The sequence below is a fragment of the Apaloderma vittatum genome, unplaced genomic scaffold, assembly GCF_000703405.1.
Source record: "Apaloderma vittatum isolate BGI_N311 unplaced genomic scaffold, ASM70340v1 scaffold237, whole genome shotgun sequence".
Taxonomy (NCBI): Eukaryota; Metazoa; Chordata; class Aves; order Trogoniformes; family Trogonidae; genus Apaloderma; species Apaloderma vittatum.
In genome coordinates this window covers 3414-24748 of record NW_009725447.1, presented here as the reverse complement: position 1 = coordinate 24748, position 21335 = coordinate 3414, and the positions used below count along the sequence as shown (strand labels likewise).

General features: G+C 41.7%; 1 protein-coding gene across 1 annotated transcript in view; it reads left to right on the top strand.

Moving 5' to 3' along the window:
- The window catches only part of LOC104276526 (protocadherin-15), a gene marked incomplete at both ends in the record, with an annotated part of 107661 nt that extends 86580 nt beyond the window's left edge, over positions 1 to 21081 (top strand). The window contains 3 exons of the mRNA XM_009872888.1: positions 5162 to 5289; positions 16453 to 16668; positions 20993 to 21081. Of these exons, the coding sequence (XP_009871190.1) occupies positions 5162 to 5289; positions 16453 to 16668; positions 20993 to 21081 (433 nt within the window). The remainder of the gene's footprint in view (positions 1 to 5161; positions 5290 to 16452; positions 16669 to 20992) is intronic.
- Positions 21082 to 21335: the final 254 nt, after the last annotated feature.

The window sequence follows — 21335 nt, the reverse complement described above, 5'->3', positions numbered from 1 at the left end:
CATTCCTAGAGATGCAAGAACAATGGACAGAACCACGTGATTGGATTTTTGCTGTCTTTTAAGAGGAATAAAAAGCATTTTAAAACACTGCAGCCATGTTTTATTTTTTACAATTGTGCTTGCACTGGCTTGATAAGCAGATTTCTTTTTTAGAAATTACAAGTGACGTCTGTGTTTGCATCCAGCCTGATGCAGGTGAGAACTAAACCAAGATATCCCTCCAAATTCCCATAGATGCTGCAGAATACAGAGTAGCACCTTTTTTTATTATTATTATAAATCAGCGTGGTAGCAGAATTCAACAAACAAGAGGTAAGATATCTCAGGAGTGTTAGACCAGCTGAGAAGGGCATACGCTTCTGCGTTTTTTTCATTTCAGTCAGGTGTGCTAAATACTACGTTCACTGCCAGGTGTGAATATGTGATCTTGGTCTCAAAAGATTTTAAAGCAAAAGTGGACCTTTCAGCTTATTATTTGCATGTTTTATTTGTTCAGTTAGAACTACTTTTTGCCTTTGACACTGTCCCAAGCAAGAAGTGGTGCGTACCGATTCCCCAGATGTGTGCAGAGCACTGCTCTGATGAGGGTAATTCCTGGTGTCCCGTTGCTGCTGTGATCTCAGCTCTGAGGCAGGGCTTTGCCATGGGTGCTGGAGGGTAGAGGAACACTTCTGTCTGTCCTGTGATGTTTTTGGTTTTCTAATCACAAATAAACCTTTGGTGTCCCTGCCCGTGGCAGAGGGGTTGGAATTTAGGTGGTATTTAAGGTCCCTTCGAACCCAAACCATTCTATGATTCTCTGAGTCATAAATTGGAAAGGGCTAAAACTTGTTTTGCAACCACAATTCTTCAGCTGCCCCACACTAATTGGGAGCAATAGTTTTCCTGAGTTCAATATGAAAATGAGTTCTGCATTATTGACTTTTTGAGTAGCCTTACATTTTTAGTTTCAAACATGTTGCAAAAGTTCGTACTGGTGGTGTTTTGTAAGTTGGCTGCTGTACCAGTCCCTGAATCCGAGAGATGTGACAGATGGACAAAATCTGCTGCAGAGCCTGAAGAGCTGTGAATCTGCCTCCGCTGCCACACAGCTCTGTGGTCGTTTCCCTGAAAGCCACTGGAAAAAACTTCAAATTCCTCTGGGCAGCAAAGCGGTGTAGAGAGACTGCATCAAATGTGAGCTCACTTTCAATTAATTGTGCAGGAGAAAAAGGTGTTTTGTGTTTATTGAAATCAGACCTTGGATCAGTGCTGTTCCAGATAGGCTGCTGTTTATATCACATGGAAGCTTCTTTCTGCACTGCTCTTGGGGATATGAAGCTCATCATACAGCATATGATGAGCTTCTTCAGGCTTTACGGGTGCATGCTGATTTGGATCAGAATGCCACTGAAAAATATTTGATGCAGATTCTGCCAAATTCAGTAAGGTGAGGTTGGGTGCAGCTGCAGTTCAGTTTAGTTCACCTGCCAAAGCACAAATTCTGCTCAACAGACTTGTAAGACAGCGGCAAAGCAAAATGCTGTTGAACCCTGACCAATTAGAATTCTCATTCCCAGTTTGATTAAAATGAACTTCTGAAAGAGAAGAATCTGCTGCTGCCACCTACCACAGAACAAACAGCCACTGCTTAAGCTGGACACAGGTTTTTTATGTTAAAGTTATCTCTATGTGAAGAGCAGCTCTATCAGCGGTTGGTTTGGTATATTATGGAAGACAAGCGCAGGGACAATGGTGAAAGCATAATGTAAACCAAACCTGGTAACACTCGAAGCGTAGTTGACACTGTCCCAGTGTTCAAAAAGCATTCCTTTAGTCCAACTTAATTTCTGCTGTCTGGTGACAAACTGCAGGCTCACGTGAATGAGGCACATTGTTAGCCCTCCTTAGATAAGCAGGAAGAGTTTTCAGCAGGTGTGTTTGGGCAAAACTTCTGGAATGACTAGTTCCACCCAGCTGCCGAAGCAATGCCTGCAACGTATTAGATCCTTACAAACTCAAGTGAACTTGCAACTGCAGTTCTGTGTGCTCTGTGCACTGCAGCTCGTCTCGGGGTGGTCTAGAAGAGAGGAGGCAAATGGGACACAGGAGACCTTGCAGGAGAGTGTGATGCAGAAGCTTCCTTTGCGGTGTATTGATCTGGGAGGCTGATTTGGCCTTCATGACCGTTGGACTAACTAGTGTGAAAAATCCAGACAGTAAATGTGTCTTAGCAGTAAAACTGTGAGTAAAACTGAAGACGCTGTTCACTTATCAAATATTATCTGTATACTTTGTGTGCCAAGAAAGCACTTCCCGTACAGCTGAGGGAAGGCAGTTTTAGCACTCAGTCAGTTCTTGGCTCTTTTCGACCACCTCAGCAGTCCTGTGCTGCTTTGTCTGAGAAAAGATGCTTTTTCTTCTGTCACCTGGGCAGTTAGTCAGGTATCTGAGTCACCAGAACAATTACACTTTGATTGCATGAGGTTTAGTGAGGAGTACCATGGAAAAGTAAATTCTGATTTCAGCTCCTGGAATCCGTGAAAAAAAAAAAACGTAACTGGGGCTGGATTCCAGAACTAGAATACTGAAGAAGTGAGGTTTTATATACACAGGGATACAAAATTTGCCCTCTGGAAGGTGAGTGCAAATGTTGGTGTCCTTCAGTGTTTGCTGTCCTGCCTGTGAGTGTATCGCTAACCAACAGCGCACGTAATGCGGTGGATGCTGTTGACTCCCTTCACGTACCAGAAAAGAGCCACACACAAACAATATTTAGAACAAATTTGGAATATGAAGGAAAAAGGGGTCTAATGCCGGAGTCTAAAGCAGGCTAGCCAGAAGAACATGCTCCGATTGGGTGGCTTCTTCAGTCAGGCAGGGCGCCAGAGGGGCAGGGGTGGTGGACATGGGAGCACCAAGCCCTGTGCTTTTGGGCTTCAGAGCCCCGAGTCAGGGGATTTTTGGCTGAACCACATGGAGCGACTGGGGAAAACCCCATGGAGAGGGGTCTGCTACAACCACCTAATGCACAGCAGGGTTTCTGGAGAGGGATTTTAATGTGAGAGTCTTCTAGGCTTATCCGATGTGAGAATAAGACAGCCTCTGTAACTGGCTGGGAGTTTTTCGCTATGGCCAGGTATAGGCTGGGATTGGATAAAAAACCACGCGGTAGCGAGGAGTTCACAGATGCCGCGTTCCCCTCCGTCTGCCAGAACATATGAAATATAAACTGTGCATAAAATTCAGGCAGTAAGATAAAATGAAGGTATATGTTTAATTTAATGGTAACCATGCTAATGTTAGTCTGTATGTATGCAGGATATTTAATTTGCTTTGTGCTTAACGTAATCACTTCCATTTCTCATTTTGGAAGCGTTCAACCGGCGCTAAACAAATCAGTGCTTTGGCAGCTCTGAGAACTACCGGCAAATTAAACAAATGCTTTTGAGCAAATTGCAAAGCAAACTCTGCACGAGGCTAAGCCACCTCACCCAGACTGGCTTGAAACGATGAAGGCAGCGAGCACTATGCAAAAGATGTTTAATTTGCATTAGAGAGAGCTAGTGCAGCTTAGCCAACACCTAGTCCTACCAGCACGGAGCGTGATGCAATGAGGGTCTCCCCCACAGCAGTGAACTGGTGCCAGCCCTGGCTATAACTGTTTATTAGCTCAGTGGGTCAAGGTCACTTACACAAGTTGCCCATAATCCTGCTGCAATTGCCTTCTCCCCTGAAGGGTGTAGCTGCAGTGAAGAAGCCTGCGTGGGAATCTCATTTGTCTCACCAGGACCGCAGTTTTGAACTGTAACTTGGCATTGCAGCCAGAAACACTGAGGATGCGGTTTAATGAGAGATCTGGCTATTCCCAGGATCGCAGCAACACCTCTCCGACTGAAATTTTTCTTCACTGTAATAAACGGTGTAGTCAAGTTGAGAAGCGTTCTTTTTAAAATGAACATAAGGTGATTACAAATAGACCATTATGTCCGCGTTACACACATTCAGATGTTGGATGATGACTTTTTCTTCACGTCCATGATAAGAGAGCTTGTCATGAAGCCATTTTCCCATGAAGTAACAGCACCTACAAGTTGTTTAACAGATCTGTACAGATCAGTGTGGGAGGTGAATAACTGATTATTCCTCCGAGGAAGTGAAATTTTGGGGTTTTCTCTTTTTGCCTTCTCTCAGTGCTAATGCATGGCATTTTAAATGTTTTTCTCACATTTTGGTTACGTTTATGAAGTCCTCATTTGTTTCGCATCAGGTGGATCATTAGGTAGACAGAATATCTGTGGGAACTTTGATGGTCTAAGTCTGGGTTTTAATTTTTTTGTCCCCAAAAGATAGTGCTGCTAAGCTCTTTCTAAATGAGACTGCATTTTGAAGCGAACTGAGATCAGTGTGGCACCTGTGCAACATTTAAATTACCCTGGCCCCGAAGCAGGTTGGGAAAACCAACTCTGAAATGAGGCAGTTTATCACCTGAAAATGTGCTTTTAATGAACTGGCTATCATCATTTCCAGCAATCTTTCTGGATTACACAATTCTGAAAGAGATAAACAAATGTTGGTAAATGTAACTATGCACTTGAATCTTTTTGCCCCAGGTCCATAGCTTTTGCTAGGTGGTTTTTTCTTTCCAGAATGAGGGAGATGTTTCTTGTTCGATGGGGTGGATCAGTAGCTGTTTAATAAAACAACAATTCACAGTGGTATTTTGCTTGAAGAGGTATCGAACCTCTAGAGGTGGGAAGCAATCCTCCTGGAGTTCCAATAGGCTGGGCCAGGCCAGTGATGAAGAGAGGTTTGGGCACGAATTCAATTAACGCAGTTAAATTCATTCGGTATTGAGGTTGCTTAGCCAACGCTATTGTATGCCCATGTGTGAGTTTGCAGGTGCCGTGGCAGAATCGCTCATTACGTATTTGCGTGGGAGTTAATAATAATTAAAATATTTCAAGCCAGCTGCTGTATGCAGCGTAACTACAAGTGCGCATCACCTGGTCATTATCTCTTTATAACACCTGTGAGAATTTAACGTGGCGAAAATTTAGGTGTCTGAAGTATGATGTTCTTACTTGTGCTTTATCCGTACACTTATTTTACATGATCTGTTTGGGCTGTGAATGCAGGAACTCCAGTAGGTGTTTATCGAAATTTTAATTTCCTCTTTCAGGTAATACAGCCAAGGTACTAATTGAAGTGAAGGATGAAAATGACCATGTGCCTGTCTTTACAAAAAAAATGTACATCGGAGGAGTGTCTGAAGATGCCAAAATGTTTTCTTCTGTGCTTAAAGTTAAGGTAAGACTGAATTTTTTTAAATAACATGGTGGGGGGGAAAATATTTACTCACGGGTTTACTTTTTCACTGGAGCTTACGAACTATGTTTCTGCTAAAACTGCTTGAACTTTACAGGCACTGGCACTAATGTCCATTTCATTTTTTCTTATGAACAAATATAGTGAGCACAGGATGGGAAATTCTTCTTGTTAAATCAGTGCTGAGTGTGAATACGAGTGTGATGGTTTCCATTTGTGTGTGTGTGACTGACATGCACTGGCCCAGTATTCCAGCAGTTACAGACTCAAGGTTAATTTTGAGCTTAAAAGTCAGGTTTTATTTCTGTTGCATTTTACGTGCTCATGTCTCATTTCACAATTTGTAGCTGTCATTTTAGAGGTGTTAAGATTTAGAGCATTATTTTGTGCTCACCAGCAATTTTTCCCTTAAATTTTTCCGACTGCTTCTTTGGCAGCAGCACGCTTATGCTTTGAAAAGAGAAGAACAGTTTCTGTTTCAGGTCCGCAAAGCAATTTCAGATCTGTGCACGGTGATGCAATTGTGAGTAAAATCGCCTACGTCTGTTTGGGGGTTTTTTTGAGAAAAAAAGAAAATTCAAGGAAATATATAGGATGTAATTGGTATCAAACATAAAAATAGCTTAGAATAAAAGCTGTTTGTTTTCTATAAAATGCTCCGTGTTGCAGTCTTTTGTGCTAGAGACAGCTTGAGTTGCCAGGACTTTCCAAGTCAGCTTGTTTCCTCTGCCTTTATTTCGTTACCTCAGCAGGCCTCCTGCATCTTTTTTCACCTTAAGCATTAGTGGAATAGCTTTGAAGTTGCTGATTCTAGCTCATGCATGAAAGGGCCCAGAAATGTGACCTGCTAAGAGTTTTACTTTGACCTCATGGCACGTTTAGAGCACCAGGAATGAAATGGAGAATATCACAGCTTATTAAAGTTGTCCATTGCTTTTTTGTTTTCTGGCAGTCCTTCCCAAAGTAGGCTCATAAATGGCAGAAAAGTGGGGAAATTGTCAAGAATAAACTACTGGATAGAAGCCTTTGCAGATTGAATTTGTTTACTTTGGGCACTAGTCCAGAGTATTTGATTTTTCCTTTTTTTTTTTCTTGTATTGTAGGCAAATTTTTGTCCCTGGAGTATCTATATAGGTCTTTTCTAGAAACAACTTACAGGAGTCCCAGGTAAACACCTGGGAGTTTAGTGAGGATAACTCAGAAAGTGAACATTGTAGTGTACAAATCTTCTCTACACCGATTTTTCCCGGCTTCCTTGGCAGGCAGTTTGCCTCTGAGACCGCAGCAGGTAGGGACGGACCTAGGGAACGGTCTGGGATTTCACATTGCGCGCTGCCCTGGGACGGTGCTAAGGCTGAGCTTGTGTTTGTTAGTCTCCCAGCTGCAAAAATGGGAAGGAGCCTTAAATACTGCTTTGCCCCAAGCATGTTCCTGGCTTGGTCCAGACTTTGTAAACAAAGCAAAAAATAACATAATCTGGCATGTGCCGTGCCTGTGTTGACTTTAAAGATTTATCTCTGTGTAATTAAAGAAGTTGTAAAGTGAGCAATAAAGCAACATTGTGTGCTGGAAGTAATAAATTCAGAAAAATAATTACCAAATTTCCTTTTACCAGTTTCTTTACCTCTGTCTTTTATATTGAAGTTTTAAGGCACGCCACATTTCTGTGCTATGTCAAATAGGTGGAGACGTGTAACTGGATGTCTGCTTGATTCAGTAAAAAGGAAATTCTAGAGGCACAAATTAAAGTGTTGCTGTTAGGGGTGATCTGAGACCATAATTGAGCATGGTTTTAAAGGTAGGGGTAGTATTTTTATTAATATCTGGGGTTTTTTCCAGGCATTTTGCTGGTTATTGCTTCTGGCTATGAACCTTAAGCTGCAGCTCTAACATACTCAGGAATAGGGAACTGAAATTGTGTCCATGAACTTTAGAAGGGCTGAAGATAACAGTACTGCACAAAGATACAAGAGTAGGTAAAGAATCCTGAGTAGCAAAGTTACGTGGGTAAAGGATTGTTATATGCGTGGAAGGAAGTGAAACACAAGACACAAAAGTAAAATTGCGTTTGGAGTTGATCGTACAAAATGTGAACAGGCTGTGAAATCCAACCTGGTTTTCCAAGAGGCAGTCCTGATTTCTTAGGCATGGATACTCATGTCTGTCAGTCCAGGGATAAGAAGTGTGTGAAAAAGAGCAGGCAGACAGGTAGGGGGGATATTTGAGGGTGAAGAGGGAAATTTACTTTCACCCTTGAGAAACACTCGATTCAGAAAAGGCAGTCAGAGGACAGGAAAGGACTATCAAAGTAGGGCATGAAAGAAATTACAATTTTACGTCTCTAACCTGTTCTATAAAGCAGAGTTCTCCCTGGCTTTGCTGAGAGGCAAAATGGAACAAGGTCTAAGGCAAAAGTTGTCACTAGTAGGTGGAATCAAGTGTAACTCTGTGCTTAGTTAAGGGAAAATTAGAAACAGTTAAGAAGTGCTTGTTGCAGAAAATCAGGCTGTAATTTGTTGTTCTAGCACCAAGCATTTTCAGCAGTCAGTGCTAGTAAGCTTATTTTCTGTCTTAGGAAAAATTCCTAATTCCTCTGTTAGTTAAATACAATACCCATTAGAATTAGTGTTAAGAAGAATTAATCAAATGAATGTCTTTTCTTGAAGAGTTCAGGTGAGCAGAGTTAAATGAGGTTTCCAAGCTGAATTTTTTCGGAATATTAACGAAGTACACACATAGCTTGCACTGTGGAAATTATTCGAATTTTGGTTTCTAATGGAGAAGCTAAGTTCTTGGTAGGAGTTTTAAATGCGTTTGCTTTCGTCTTCTGCATTCGTGAATAGTTGTTAATTTTTTAATGACATCTGAGTAATTTTGTAAAGGAACTGATACTCTCAGCATGTTCTCTTTCTTCCTGTTACCGACAAGAACTTCGATGATCGTTGAACTTGACTAGCAGAATAGTTTTTACAACTGAAGAATGTTAAACTGCACAGTATAGATGGATGAAATCATCGTTATTGAGACTCAAGTGAACCAGCGTTTTCTAATTATGAAGAGTATCATGTTATTTTTTTCACAGCAATGCCGTACATTCCCCGCTGTAGAAAAGTTTGTGACACTTCCCACACTCTGGGACACAAACTTGCTGGTTTTGCCCTGCTCTTCAAGGAGATCCCAGCAATAAATAAGTATGTACTAAATGTGTGGAAGTGACATGAACTTTATAATTGGTTTCTTATGTACATTCCATTATCCTGAAGGAAGGAGACAGTGTTTATTTTAAATTAAAGTGCAAGATCGTTGTTACCGAGGAAAGGACGGAGTCCGAGTTGAGCCAGTATTATCCTTGTATTAAACAAAATGAGGCATTGTAGAGGTACAGCTGCTTTGGTTTTTCTCTTGATCTTTATCTGTAAGTGACAGATTTTGCTCAAAAACCTGAAAGTCAAAGACTTGTATTAGCAGTGGATGATTGGAGTAGTCAGGTCAGTTGTTTGAAAATTCGCCGTCCACCTTTTCTTTGTCAGTCACTGTGTGGGCATGTTTAATACCAAATCCTGCTTATCGCTCTCCAAGGGCCGTGTGTTTATATATCTTCACGTGATTATCTGTGCTCTTAATGACCTCTGTCTGTTCCTGCATCTGTGGGCAGGGCTAGGGTAAGTCCTAACATTGTTTTGTGCCAGAGCATTTACTGCGCTCTGAATACTTAGAGGCGGTTGTCAAGGTTTGATTCTCTAAGTGAGCTGAGATGCTTAAGAAATGGCACAGAGGAGGGGATAAACGAAAGTCTGTAAAACAGGAGGGAGTATTGGAAGAGAAATGAAGACAATGTAATTCAGTGAAGAGACAATAAAAAGGAAAAAAAAAAAAACCAACCAAAAAACAGTGAGTTAGGGTCTGTCCTCTGCTTTTAGATCATGAAAATGCAACTCAAGGTGATGGTAATATATGGCATGACTCTTCAAGTGTGTGACTGTTAAGTACCATAAAGATGGTATAGATCATAGAAAGCGATATTCGAGTCATGAATGAAGATAGCTCATGTTGTGAGAGCATAAGTCATAGAATCACAGAATGGCCTAGGTTGGAAGGGCCTTAGAGATCATTTAATCCAACCTCCCTGTCGTGGGCAGGGACACCACCTCTCGACTAGACCAGGCAACACATGGGGACTGAGCAGGAATCGAACTCGCGACCTCGGTGTTGTCATTGTTGTCCACACCACGCTCAACCCAATGTACTTTCTCATGTGAGGGTGATAAAATACTGCAAAGCTCTCCTTTTTTCAGGTGACCTACTAACCCAAGTGTTGGAAGCATTAAGGGAAGGCAAGCATTTGGCACTCTGTCTGGTTGCCGCCGTGAGTTCTGGTGGTGCTCAGAAGAAGGTTTCAGGTGCTGGACAGTCCTGATGGGGAGTGGTGTTACGAGAACCCTTTTTAAGTTCTCTCCCCTTTTCTGCAATTCTTTTTCTCTAGAATTTTCAAAGTATGTAATAGCCAGTCTTCATGATTAAAGGCCTTTTCGTGCTTCGTGTTAATTAAAACCAGATGTAATACTCATAACTACTAATCTGTGAATTTTGTGGCTTGAGGTTTACTTTGCATTGCGTCATACTAGCATTAGTTATTTTGCTTTGTCACTGTTATTTTCACAAAATTCTTGGTTTTCCCCTCAGAATTAGAGCGAGACTTCCCTTAGCCTCATCCACAATGATTTCAATCTACTCTGTAAAACAAAACCAAACCCAACACACTCTTTAGGGAAATTACAAGGGGGAATTGACTTTTCACTAAAATGGCGTGTTACTAGCCCTTTCTTTCTTACCATTTTCTTTTACAGTATTCATCTCTCTTTTTTTTTTTTATTGAATTGCATTTAAATGAGGAAATACCAGAGGTCGTAATTGTAGTAAAGAAAGTGAGAGCATTTTTTTCTGAGTTACTCCTCAGTTTATAAAGGTATTTTTGTACTGAAAATGTTTGCAGAAAAAGAAGAAGCCTGCCAGAATAAATGCCAGTGAATCAAAGTCTCTGGAAGCAGCTGACCTGTATTTGATAGAAATGGCTCTAATACGAAGCCAGCAAAGAGGTTTGATGATGATAATAAACGCCAGTGGAATCTGAAATGCAGTTACCTCCCAAAGGAAACTTGGTTCTTACAATATGGTTGATGAAATTTTCATTTCAGACCTTTTCTGTGGTTTGTGCCCCTTTCTGATAGGCTTTGTAATGTAACTTCATCCTTTGTTACTGTTTGAATACCTTAATACACAGAACTGAAAATAACGCGAAGCCATTTTAGGCTACAGGTTTTTACTCTAATGACACACCAGGGAACAGGAATTACTCTTTACTTAACCGTAATCCTTGAAACCAATCTGATCTAAAGAAGCTGATGGAATAAATGTTTAAAATTCCTGGGTATGTATATATGCTACATACAGAGAGAATACCGGGATTATGTTTTTGCCGAGACACATTTATCCATGTTAAATCTCCGGTTATTTTCTATTCCTGCGTATAACCTCCAGATTTCTTTTGGCATTTCCTTTTCCCTTGGGATGGCAGGTAAATCTTTACAGCAGCAAGTTCTGTAAAAGTGAGATTCAACCCTAGGCGCCTTGCGACAGCTTTCTATGTTTTCCCTTCTCTAATTTTATTTTTGCATCTACACAGGAGAGTTTATTCTTTGTAAAAATGAATGCTTTGCCAGTCACAATCTCACATTAATTAAAATATGATTTACGAATCACAGCAAGTCATCTGTAGGGAGAAAACATACTTGGTAGAAGTAAAAATCCACTTTGAAGCCTATTTGCAGTGACAACAGCATGCCCTCACACAGGCACATCTGCTGTAACATCTGGCCTCTGTCAGGAAGCTGCTTGCCCTGCTAAAACTAACACTACAGTAATTCCAAGCACAGAGGTAATTTCTTTCAAAGAACATATCTCTAGATAATGTGATGGCTTCCTAAACTTTTTGCTATGTAGAACAGTACAGCTCTTGTCCTTTGGTAGCATACAGAGAAAATACTGCTCCTTTTCAAACATAATATTAGATTATTTCAATTACTGTTATTTCGGAAGATTTGAAGGCTGTTAGTCCTTCACATCCCTTCCAGAGTAAAGTATTGCTACAGGGACTGGAAGGGGTGAGTATGCCTGGAGTGTTCGCAGTGCTCCCTCCCAGCATGTATCCATAAATTTTCACTTTTTTTTTTTATTTTTTTCCCCTTACTACCTGCATTCCTCTGAAGTTCGTATGGAGCTGGGGTTTACTCAGAGGGGGCTGGGCAGTGATCAGCAATATGCTCAGCAGAGTCCATTCTTCTCCTCTCTGTTGTAGTACCTTTGTAAGTATGCCTAACAAACGATGCATTCAAAGCATAAATTCATTAATCTTTGGCTCTGTGCAGCCCTCAGATAAGGCAATAATTTTACATCTCTCCAGGCAACGCGTTTCCACAGGGGATAGAGCACGATGATGGGACCTCACCATCGCAGCGTTACGGTAGGACCCTTATCCCCTCACCTGGAGAGCAATGCCAGTCACCGAAACTGGCTTGTTTGGCGTGAGCATTCCAGTCTTCGTTAACCGTAACTCCTGAAGCTATTGCATAATCATCAGACGACTGCAATTTTTTTTTCATTATCAGCGCGAGCTAAATTCAAACTAGCTGCTTCGAGTTAAGTGCAGTTGTTCATTTTAAATGTTTGCCTGTCTCCCTAGCAGGGTTGCCCTTAATCGTGAGCCTGAGGATGCTAACAGGGCGTGTAAAACGAATGGGACTGGGCTGTTGGGTTTTTTCGCTTTTTACTAGCAGATGGCAGGTTCAACTGTTTCCAATCAGTTGCTGGCACATAAAACAGCTTTTAGAACAAGATCGTTTTTGCCGGTAGGAATTTACAGACTGTTGAATATTTTTAGTTCGAAGCCACATCTGCCATTGTACTGTTTTGGAGGCAGTTTTATTTAGTGATTTACAGACACTTAAGCCAGTAAGTTTCTTGTAACTATAACTACTGCAGTTTGTTGGGTTTTTTTCTTCTCTGCTAGGCTCTTTTACATTGTCACCTGTCTGTAGAACTTTTGAACTCACGGTCATGAGCTTTTTTTGCTGCAGACTGCCTCAGAAAATTGCAGCTTTGGATCTCCTGGCATCTGCTCCTCTAACACATCCTCCTTTACTGACCACCTTTACCACCAAATCCTCAGCTATGAGGTATTTGGACAGCCTCTAGGGGACAGCTGCTCTATGAGGTGCTCACATGCAACCCAAGTCTTGCATTAATTGTGAGTAAGGGCTGAACACAGGGCACAGTGACGCCAATTTAACTCCGTTTGCATGGGCACGCTTACGCTCAGTTACAGGAGGGACGAACGTGACCTGGTAATTCCTAAGATCATGCATATTTATCAGTGTTCAATCACAGCAGAATTTAGGAGACATCTGTATTTCTCACACATAAGAAAAGGAAGATATAGTGCAGGAATATGAAGTATAGCTCCTTCTCTTCTTTGACAGTCATAATGCAGCTCTTGAGATGTCGTATATCTCTTCCTAATGAAGTGTCAAAAATATTTACCTTCAGGACAAATTACAAGAATAGCAAACATCCTGACTCAGTGCTAAAGAAGTTGCTACGTTAATGTCAGCAGCTCACAAGCTCTTTCTGGTGGTCCTGCAAAGCTGAATGTTGCACTGAGCGCCCTCAGGTTTGATCAAAGCATAAATAGGGGTGAAAGAGGGGAACTGGAAACAACGACTTGCCATACTGTTACTTCTAAGCAACTCCAGTAGCGTGGTGATGTTTATTCAGAAAGGCTGACTCTGTTTAATGTCTGTGCCTGCAATACTGATGCCCTAATTTGGATCCAAATTTTGTTTGTCCTTAGTTGCACACGTATACAAGTGTGAAGGTGAAATTGATTTCTGTTGTTATTGAAACAAACTGCTATTAGAAGCTCTGTCTTTCTATTGAGATAGAATTCACTAATATTAAAAAAAATTATATAGGCTTATGGCCCATCTGAACCAACCTAATACATCTATTTTAACGAAGAAATCAGCTTTTTATTGAAAGGGCATAGCAGTCATCTCAGAGGGCACCTCCAGAGAGCCTTTGGCAGTTAGCTGGGTGATCCTTGTAAATCCAGTCTCGCTACAGTGAAGACTCCAAAGGAGCCAGGTCAGATATTGCTCCCCTGCCTCCTGCTATTTGCCTCGCGTGCCAAAACACGTGCCGTGTGGGGTTACAGGAATTGCCTTTTTTTTTTTTATTTCCCACCCCTTGCTCCACTACCACCATTTGAAGTTGAGTGTGAATAAGCCGGAGGATGCTGACAGACTGGAATTTAAACTGAACTACGTCGTACAAAGCTGCTCCTTCCTGGGCTTAGGTGCACACACGCAGTGATTTGTTAGGTATCAGGCAATGAGGTGATACCAAGTAGCTGCTCTGCATCACTGTGAAATCATTTCCAAAGACGTTTCTCTCTTGTCTTTTAGGCAGCCCATAGACAGTCTTCTAGATGTACCAAATATTATTTCTGTCATCTTCAGTTATCCCCTGCTACTACAGGCAGAGGCTTCCTCATCTCGTCTTGGAGTACATGGAGTGTCTAAAGCTCTCTTAAAAGACGTTGACAAAATTCACCCAAAAAAGCACCCGGAGAAGCCGCTTGGAATGCTTGTTTTCAAAAATGTTTTATTTCTTTTACCATGCCGGTTTTAAATGTTTCTTTAGTAATTCTAGTAGTAATAGTGTAGTAACTGTAATCACATGGAATCTTTTAGTTGTAATTTTAAGATTTCTTTTTTTGCATTTGGTTAAGAACAGGTATTTGAAGTGAAATAGTTGATTTTTATATGTGTACAAGGTGCCCATGTGCAGGTGGGGGCTGCCTTGAGCTCGGTGCTGAGCACTGACATGTAGCTCTCAAATAGTGGTGACTGCTAGCACTTGCACATCAACTTGATTTTTAGGTACAGCCGCTTCCTGGCTTTCTTGTGCCATATAGCGTGCTTTCACATTTATTCGTTCCTTCAGCAATTTGCTTGTCAAAAAGAAAGCCAAAAATGAGCCTAGTCCTGAAAATCCACCTGTCAAGATCCCGTCTGCCAGCTCCGTGATGTTTTGGGGTTGCGTTTGCCCATACCAGTTGGATGGCAGGAGTGCTCTGGAGAAGCTCACATTCTGACTGACAGAATGGGATAAACCTCAGAAAGCTTTTAACCTTCCCAGTCCTTCCTAAAAATGCTAATAAAAGGGTCTGAGATCACCTTGATTTTAAAAGCCTTTAAAAAAGCTACAGAACAACGAAAGCACTTTAACACATTTTATATTTATGCTTTTCTTAGCCAAGCCAGATAAACCTTTGTCAGTTTAGAGGAAAACAAAAGATTTACAAGGGATACAGGGAACATTTTAAACAGTTCTGCCCCAGTGATGAGTGGCAGCCAGTGTCATTGTGGGAGCTCATCTTTTGGGCAGCTCTGCAGCACAGTGGTGTGTATCATAGAAAAATTAATCCATAGAATTCTAGAATGGCCTAGGCTGGAAGGGACCTTAGAGATCATTTAATCCAACCTCCCTGTCATGGGCAGGGACGCCTCTCAACTAGATCAGGCAACACATGGGGACCGAACGGGAATCGAACCCGTATATGGAACACGTTTGCTTACCTCTAGCTAAACCAGCCTAGATATTATCCCTTAAGGGCTGTGTGGTTATATCTGTTTCACCTGATCTGATAGCAGTCGGAGTAGTGTGGAAATTAACCTTTGAGTATCTGGATCATTCAACTGGTTTCGGTATCTCTCGATGGGGCACGATGCAAGCACTGTGCTGCTTAGATTCACATGTTACATCTCCTCACTGGTACGCCCTGAGAATGATCAGAAAATAGAGACAAAATAGGAGTTAGTTAAAGTTACCACCTTATAGATCTTGTTCACTCATGGTGAGGAAGCAATTAATGATGATTAATGGCTGTCTGTTGAAGGCTTAACGACCTTGCACAGATAATGCTTTTTGAGACAGCAGTGTTGTATCATGGTAAACAGCTCTTCTCTCTGCCCTGAACCCTGACTAGATTGTTGTCATTGTTTTTAAGTCGTGGTGAAGCATGACTTTTACACAAAGTCCTCCACCTTTTTGAAGTTGAAGGTGGTTTTGCTCCAACATTAGCTTAAGAAGTCGTCCCAGGATTTTGATGAAAGCCTGCTCTTAGGGGCTGGAGTGTCCCAGGTGCTCAGGCAGTGCTCAAGTCTAATGAGTGGACAAAGGTACAGCCAGTAATCAGCCACCATCTCGCTGACCCCTTCCTAGACGGAGCACGTGAAAACAACATAAGGGTCCTCAAAACCAGTCCCGTCTGCACAGGGGTTCTGACTTGGGAACAGGACCAGGATTTGTGCAACGAGGAGGCCTGACTGGGGCCATGCAGAGTTGTCAGGCGCAAGGTGGGTGAAACAGGGCCATTCCCAGGGCTGCCTGATGCCAGGACGGCGTCCTAATTCCGCAGCAGGTCGGCAACAGGAGAACGCCAGGGCAACTTCGCGTCCTCCCCTGGCTCTGTGCGTCAGGTGCATTGTGCAGCATTGCAGGGAAGCCCCTCAATCCTTTTTTTCTTAATAAAAAATGGATTAAATGACTCCAAAAAAAGTCAGTGCACAATCGGTGAGGGTGCAGAATATTTCTGAGAAGAGGGAGAATGGTTTTTGTTGTTTAAGTTTGTGAATGCATTGCTGGTTGGTTTTTCCTTCGATATTAAATTGTCAACAAGAATTTGGCAGCAGAGGTTTCTCAGAATTGAACTGCTCTTACCTGTTCAGTTTATTGCAGGCTTGCAAGGTCCATCTGTATTTTTTTTCTTCTTTTTTTTTTTTGGTGCATGTTAGTATCAACACAGGGGAAGGAAATTGCTGGAAAAGCAAAGATGTATGCAGCGAAGTTGAATGAACCATTTACAGTAATAGTGATATCTGCTCTCTGAGATCTAATGTTTTAAATGTCAGAGTGGAAGAAATTTGCTGGACCAATATGCAACTTTATCTAAAGGACAAGGTTAATGATTTTTTGTGTGCGCATTTGTTTTATTTGCCTCTACTTGTTCTTTTTTTTTCCTATTAGGCTGATGATAAAGACACTGGGAATTACAGTGCCATGCAATACAGACTCATCATTCCTCCAATCAAGGATGGTAAAGAAGGTTTTGTGATTGAAGCTTACTCGGGGCTAATAAAAACTGCTATGCTGTTCAAAAATATGAGAAGATCCTATTTCAAGTTTCAGGTCATTGCAACTGACAATTATGGAAAAGGACTGAGCAGCAAAGCAGAAGTACTTGTAAGTATGAGCCAGACATTATCTTTATGGAATAATTCCTGAGGAAATCCACACTCTACATGAAGCTTAATTCCAGGCAGACCTAAAGGGAGGCCAGAAACTGTCTGTGCTTAATCTTTTTTAAGTCACTGAGACAAAGTTTGTTTTTTTTAAAAACAGAAGCTTTTATGACCATCTGAAATGTGTTCGTGTTTCATGACAGAGATACTGATCTTAGCAGACATGATGTTGAGTATTTTGTTATTCAACGAGCCTTTGTTAATGCTCCAATTTAGATTCTAATTGTTTGCATTAAACGTGGACCTAATTATGTTCTGCGTGTTCTGGACCTAGATGGCAGCAAAAAAAAACCTGCTGCTTTTGTGCATTACAGGTGTAAAGCTGGTCACATCTGCAGGGTTGGATTTACAGATCAGCTCCACCTGTTCTCTAAGCCAGCAGGGGCAGCCAGCCAGCTTAGAAGCAGGCTGTGGAGCAGGGGCAGCATGACATTAAACCCCAGTTGGTAAGACAAGCTGAAAGCTTGCTAACTTAGGCTGTGCTCTGTTAACATGAGTACGTAGCTTCTGGGTCAGAGTTAGGTCTGGGGTGTCTTGCAGTAGAGGCAAACAGCTGAGCCAGCAGTCTCCAAGAGGTAGAAGTCAGTTGACTTAGTGGGGAAAGACAAGGTTGCCATGTCTGAGTTGCTCATGTCCAGAAGGGAGGCGCAAGCAATAATTTTGGACTGAGACTCTACTTTCAGGGAAGCAACATTTCAAAACTGACACCAACTGTAGGCCTTGAGCTGGTGGTTTTCTGCCGAGTAAAGAACGTTGACTTAGTCCAGTCGCAGAAACCATCAAAGCTCAATTTCCTTAAAGCCTATATAAATTGATGGATTGGATTAATATTAGCATAATGTCGTCAGGATGAAGTACATTATCTAGTTCATGGGAACACTGTCAAATGATACAGATGATAGCCATAATACTTGGTATATTGAGTTATGGAGGAATTCAGCAAATAAACATAATGTATGGTATCCTCATGCTTGACCTCCGAGAATGATAGGGCATTCTCCTGCAATTTATGCAGTAATAGTATATTAAATTATAGCCAGAAGATCGACATTAAAATTAGAAAGTGAAGTATATCTCATTAATTTATAGAGGTATCTTTAGATTGTCCGAGTGAATGATGAGCAGTACACCCCGTGTTTTTGAGCAAGGAGTGAAAGCTTAGAGTAGCCATAGATACAATTACAGACTGACACCATCCCGCCGTCAAGGTTTGGGTTTGCCCTGAGTGTAATCCTTGGGTGAAGATCCTTTCTAACTAGCCTAACTCGTTCCTGAGCTTCATGATTTGAACAGAATTTGTCCTGCTGTCACTGTGGTGTCAGGAGCTCAGGCTGGGAGGCGCTACTCCTGACAGCACAAGTGCATAAATAAGGGAAATTAATTTAATTGTTCAAGTGTGAAAGAGTAATATGTAGGGGAGAAGACAGGATTGCATTGGGAGAAGGTCTAGGGAGGAGAGATAGGACAACACCAGTGGGAAGAACCTGTGCAGAGCAAGGTTTCCTCCAGAAATGGGGCCAGGATTCTTCCTCAGAGCCCTGGCACAGCTCAGTGAGCCTAAGCTGCTGAATGCACTGGTAAAATGTCTTTGTGCTGTGGGGGCTGGTCTGTGGGAAAGACACCAGTGTGCTGCTGGCTGGGATGGGCAGAATGGCTCGGATTAGACATCTGTGGATCTACAGTTTGTTCCTTGTGTTGGGGTTGCCCTTTTTAGCCTCTGAGATGAAAGAAGAAATTACATTTTAAAATCAGTTTGCTGCAGCTAAGCACTTAAAGGTCCTAGGTAAGCGTGGCCAGTGACTATTATACTGGGATATCAGTGAATTGTATACTGGGATATCATCTTTAGTCGAATGCTGGGGGACGTCCCAAGGCCTCTTCCACATTGAGCTCACAGCGTAAGTTACTCCCAGAAATTCATCGGTGCCATATAATGATCAAGAATGTCTGTAGGCTCTGCCTTGCTCGATTTAAAAATTGGAAAGTGCCTGGTGAGTGAAGCGTGGGACCCAAGGGGTATCGCTTACGGGCTAGTGGTTATCGGCAGTTGTGTGCTCTTCTGGCCTCTCCTGCAAGCTTCCCGTTTGTTGTGCTACTTATTTAATTTAACCTGGAAGTTTCTTACTTCTCAGCCATGTAGTCTTCAAAAATCGGGGGGCATGAGACACCTGAACACACTGACTTCCAGCCCTGTAATTGAGGCTGGTGCCTTCTCTTTAGCATCACAGGACCTGTATTTATGACCAGCAGGCTGGAAGCAGCACAAGCTTTCAAAGGAGCGATGTGTCTGATGAGCCCTGGTGACTGTGCCCCAAAAAGCTTCTGGCGAGCAGTGACAGTGGTGCCTCAGGAATCATAGAATCCTAGAATGGCCTAAGCTGGAAGGGACCTTAGAGATCATTTTAATCCAGCCTCCCTATCGCCGGGGACGCCACCTCTCGACTGGATTGCGAGCCTTTGCTTTGCCTCACCTTCCACCTCTCCTGGAGTGGAAGGGAACAGTTTTTCCCCACAGCTTTTGTTAACGATGTAGTTAAATTGGACTTAGTTCCTCAACTTAATGCTATTTTTGAAAACTGAAAAATTAAAACCTTTACAAGTGTGGGTAGCAAGTAAGTTAATGTTACTATGGAAACCTTAAATTTTTTTCTTTATTTTTGTTCAAGATCCTTACTTTACTATAGCTGGTTATGAATCTGTGTTTATTCATATTTTTGTATATGAACACACAGTCACAACTGTGATTTCTGGAACATCAAAAGAACTATTCCCTCTCTGTAAGTGTTACATTTATGCAGTACTCAGTGCGTAGGTGCGCAGTGTTTGCTTGATTGGCTAATGTAATTAATTCTATTAAACTGCTCATTGCTTCAGTGTTCCTTTCAACGATCTTAGTCTAAAATTTTTTTTGAGTTTGTTATAATTCTGATTTCCTTGCACAGAAGTCTGTGCATGCTCATCAGTGCATCTGATGACATTTCAAGAACATTTAAATATTTAAAGTTGAATTAAGCTTCAAAGCTGGTGAATCAGTGTTTGAAGTGCAAGTGTGTTATGGCTCGTCTGAAGTGCTTACAGGGCTCAGGCTTCTCTTTTGAAAATCAGGGGTTGGTGTTTTTCTTTTAGAATTGAATCAGCTGGCTCTGATTTTTAAATTTATCGGGCATAACAATGTCCTGCTTTTCCAAATTTACCTCCAGGTTCTTCTATGGAGACTATAGGTTTGGAGTATAATGGTTACTGTCATGCCTGTATGGACGTGAGCCAAGTTTTAAGAAGTATTTCATTTTGTTCAGCAGTATGGGAAGTAACTGTTCCTTTCACAACCTAAGGGGAGGTTGGCAGTGCTGGTGAAAAGAGACACACTGGAAAATGAAAGAATATTTAAAAGGCAGGAAATCACGTGCAGTCATTTAACTGGAAGGCAGCTTTTTCTTGGGATAAAAACAGCTTGAGGAGACTAGATCAGGAGATGTGAAACTGAGTTTAGCAGCTCAGCTGACTTTGATGCGTGCACATAATCCCGTGTGCTTGCTGGTCCTCCAACCTGCCGTTGAGAAACGGAAGAGTTAATTTCTTCTGAGATTAGTCTGTTCTGCAGTGGAATCCTGGATTTTTATTTTTAAAACAAAGCACACATGTATTGAGTGTATTAGGGCTGGTTTTTTCTGACCTTTGAAAGCAAAAAAAAAAGTTCAGCTGTTAAATATACATGGTTATGTACAGTTTCATGCTGTATAGAGGGAGAAGCTAAAATTTGGGGTGAAAATAAAAACTTGCACTAATAACATCAAAGTGAGTGAACAATTTGCTTTGTCATTTTCAAGCAAAGTATCAGTTTGTTTAGTTGAATTAACCTTGTATTTGCATTTACGTTGATGCAAATTGCATCTCCCGGGTTGGATTTTCTTGTCAAGTCATCAAAAATACCAAAATGCTCATAAGTGATTTTGATTGTTGCACGTGGGAGATCAATGGTTCTGAAAGTAAAGTCTACGCTATGAAGAACAGGTTTTGTAGTTCTACCTTAAAAATCTCTAAGACTGATGCAGTCCTGCAATTACAGGCCTAGTTAAAACTTTGCCTGCTGTTTATTGGATTTGGCTGCCAGGCTAAGCAAGATTTCCCAGCTTTCTTATTCAGAATTAAAATAAGAAATCTGTACATTGGGGCATGGCTATGAAGGCAGGGAAGTAATTCTTTTTTTGAGGTGGGAGGATGTTATGCGTGGGAATGCCAACTGAATTTCATTCTTTTGTTTCCAGGTCTCTGTGGTCAATCAGTTGGATATGCAAGTCATCGTCTCTAACGTTCCTCCCACCCTCGTGGAACAAAACAAAGATCAACTCATAGGGTAATAAATTTACTTACTCGACAAATGTCGGACAACTCACTGCCTTTGTGGTTAGATTCAGCAAGGAATGCTCCCTTTATGCTAGGATCTCCTTTTCTGCCAAAAGCCTTGAAAACGAAAGAGTGGGTGTTTTGATGGGCAGCCCAACTGGCTGAGTGACAGCACTGGTTCCCTCCAAATCCACATTTTGCACCCCACTCTGGAGAAGGCGGAGGTAAAGCACATTTTTGCCCACTTTGCAGGCTGGAACGTGC